General features: G+C 36.4%; 1 protein-coding gene across 1 annotated transcript in view; it reads left to right on the top strand.

Moving 5' to 3' along the window:
- SCFD1 (sec1 family domain containing 1) overlaps nt 1–3,431 on the top strand; it is a 150,934-nt gene that overhangs the window by 32,247 nt on the left and 115,256 nt on the right. The window contains exon 6 of the mRNA XM_006835505.1: nt 1,901–1,956. Coding sequence (XP_006835568.1) covers nt 1,901–1,956 — 56 coding nt within the window. The remainder of the gene's footprint in view (nt 1–1,900; nt 1,957–3,431) is intronic.

Raw genomic sequence — 3,431 nt, 5'->3', positions numbered from 1 at the left:
CACAAGGTTGGCAGCTCAAACTCACCAGCCGCTCCTCCGAAACTGTACAGGATCACTATGAGTCATAACCACAGCTCTTAACAACAACATATGTCTTAGTGTTACTGTAGTGTAAACACTGGACTGCAAGGTCCAAAGTTCTAACCCACCAGCTGCTTCATGATAGATGAGTCTTTCTGCTCCCATAAAGATCTATAGTTTCGGAAACTAAACAGGGTCACTATAAGTCAGAATTGACTCATTGGTAATAATGTGGCATATAGAAGCCCTGTTGGTGCTGTAGGATAAGCATTGGACTGCTAACCACAAGGTTGGTGGTTCAAACCCTCTAGCAGCTTGGCATGATAAAGATAAGACTGCCTGCTCCTGTAAAAATGTACAGTCTTGGAAACCCTTCATTGGTCTGCTGTGAGCTGCAGTCGACTCAACGGCAATGGATTTGGGTTTGGGTTTCTATGCCTTTATGCTTGACTGTTACTAATAGGTTGTTTTAAGAAATCTTATAATTTCATTTAAAATTTTTTAGTGATACTTACAACCTTTTAGTTAAATGTTCCTCACACTGTTGTTGTTAGGTGAGTTGAGTTGGTTCTGACTCATAGCAACCCTGTAAAGGGTTTCTGAGGCTGGTAGGTTTGAACCGCTGACCTCTGATTAGCAGTTCATTGCTTATCCTACAGTGCCAGACCAGAACTCCAACAACACACTAGGTGAATAAAACTTTGCTACATTTCACAAGTGAGAAAAATAAGGAAAAGAGAGATTAACATGCGTAGTTAGGATTGAGGAGAATTTATATGTAAATTTTAGAACTCCCTCCTTTCTTGATTTTTCCATTTAGAGGACTATAGAAATAGTTTTAAATTTCAACTTTGAGTCCTCCACTTAGTAAGTCTCTTGTTTTCGTGCTTGAGCTATTTCTGTGTGCCATGCAAATCGGAAAGTACCATCAGAAGAAAATCTTATGCCTTCTTTCAAGATTTTTATCAATTCCAGTTTCTGTTTGCTTTTAATTTCTCTGTGCATATGTATAATTTTTTAATTGAAAAAGCACATGTATGCAACTTTTATTTGTTGAACAGACAAAATTTTTCTATTTTGCCATCCCACACAGTCTCCAAGGAGCTCTGGTAGCGTAGTGGTTACAAATTGGGCTGCTAACCTCAGGGTCAGCAGTTCAAAACTACCAGCTGTTCCACGGGAGAAAGATGAGGCTTTCTGCTCCCGTAAAGATTTACAGCCTCGGAAACCCTGTGCAGGGTCACTATGAGTTGGAAGCAACTCCATGGTACTTAACAACAACAATGGTTATTTTGGACATTAATTTTTTTTTTGTCTTGGTGATAGCTATCTTTTCAAAGGGTAGATTTTAAAAAGAAAAATAAGTAACGACCAGAAGTGTTACAGACACCTTATTACATATGGACTATTAGAAGATGGATCTTCAAAGGAGAAATTAAAATAAATACCAGCTTCATATGTTGTTACTTTCTTATTAATTGGTTAAATAAGCAAAAAATAATAATCCCATATACTAAATTAGGTGAGCTCTCTTTATTCTTAGACTTTAAGTCAAATTAAAGATTAAATGAATCCTGAAAGTAGAAAGTAAACTGAAACTGCTTTTAGACACTCAAAATATTGCCTCAGTAGACCTTCTGAAGAAAATCTCATCACACGGATTGCCTAACACCACTGACTTCTCTTCCTTAAAGGTTTTTGTTTTTTTATCAAGAGAAAGATTCATTTCTGAAACCTGCTTTTTTGAGATTATATAATTTTTACTTTAGAAGCTAAAATTCTATACATCGTATGTTATTTATGTTGATGTATTTTGTAAGTTTTTATTTTAACTATCAAAGCCTTAGATAATGCTTATTAACATCCATTGTTAAAATAGGTGCTGTTCCTATAATCAGATGTTCAAGAGGAACAGCAGCAGAAATGGTAGCAGTGGTAAGTTTGTGTAAATAATATGATTTGGACATAGATAATATTGTGTGAGTTGTTTTCTGTAACTGCAAGTGACCCTCCATATCCACAAATTCAACAAAGAGAGAGGGGTGGGGTGGATTGAGGTGCAGGGTGCAATTTAGTAGTCAAAGTAATCCCTCAAAGGCTAAGAGGGAGCAGAAAGTACTGTTTACGTAATGTTGTTGTTAAGTGCTGTGGAATTTGTCCCTATTCATGGGGGCCCTAAAGTGATTCCACAATGCAGCTTGTGGGTTTGAACCGCTGACCTAGCATTTAGCAGTCCAGTGCTTATCATATAGGACTATACCAAGGCTCCATTTATTTGATAGCATTTGCATTATATTGTTGTTAGATGACATTGAGTTCCAATTCATAGGGACCCTGCGTAGGATTTCTAAGTCTGTAAATCTTTGCAGGAGCAGAAATCATCATGTTTCTTCCATACATTGTATTGGGTAGTGGTGGTGGTTGTATGTCGTCGAGTTGGTTTGCCCACATAGCTACTCATGGGTTCTGACTGATAATCTACGGTTAGCAGCCCAGTGTGGAACCCACTATACCACCAGGACTCCTTGTGCATTGTATTAAATTATAAATTATAAATAATATATGTTTTGTATTGTTAAATGTTGTTGAGTCTGTTTCTACTCATAGCAATCCTGTATAGTGTTTCCGAGGAGCGGCTGGTCAGTTTCAACCACCGACCTTGTGGTTCAAACCAACCTTGAGGGTTGAGTGCTTATCCTACAGCACCACAGATGATTTAAAATATACTAGAGGCTGTGTGTAGGCTGTATGCAAATACTACATCTTTTTTTTTCATAAGGTACTTAAGCCTCTGCATATTTGGGTATCTGCGTGGCGTGTCCTGGAGCCAATCCCCTACGGGTACTGATGGGCGACTATACTTAGGGTTTTCATGAATATAAAGTGTGTGATGACTGTGGGGAGGAATAATTAAAGTACTAATGAAAAATATTTTTGTTTCATTACATTAGAATTCCACCAAAGATATAAAAAGTAATCATTATATATTTATGTGTGATGGAGTAAAATTTTTTATTCCATTGTGCTATTCTAACACTTTCCTACTCAAACATATATACCTTATACAACTTTGCCTGTCTAGTAGTATTTTATACTTATTTGGTCCCCCAGATCATTTAGTGTTTAATTTCATCTAATAAATACTCATTAATTATCATAACTATTTTTTAACAGTAATATGTATTTTGCTATTCCACTATACTGGAGTAAAATATGTCTTATAAACTGATCATTCAACAATTTGCTATTAAGGATTTTTTTATTATTATTATTCAAGAGAGGGAGACTAGGGAAATTAGAGGATTGCTGAAAGAGAAAATAGAAGGCAGGGAAAGTCAGAGAAGTTAAGTGTTTTGGAATTTTATTAGCCCAAATGAGTGACTGACTTGTGAAAAGCTGCTCCCTTCACA

The sequence above is a fragment of the Chrysochloris asiatica genome, unplaced genomic scaffold, assembly GCF_000296735.1.
Source record: "Chrysochloris asiatica unplaced genomic scaffold, ChrAsi1.0 scaffold00017, whole genome shotgun sequence".
In the NCBI taxonomy this organism is placed as follows: domain Eukaryota; kingdom Metazoa; phylum Chordata; class Mammalia; order Afrosoricida; family Chrysochloridae; genus Chrysochloris; species Chrysochloris asiatica.
The sequence above is the reverse complement of the archived record's forward strand: the minus strand, read 5'-3'. Positions and strand labels throughout refer to the sequence as shown.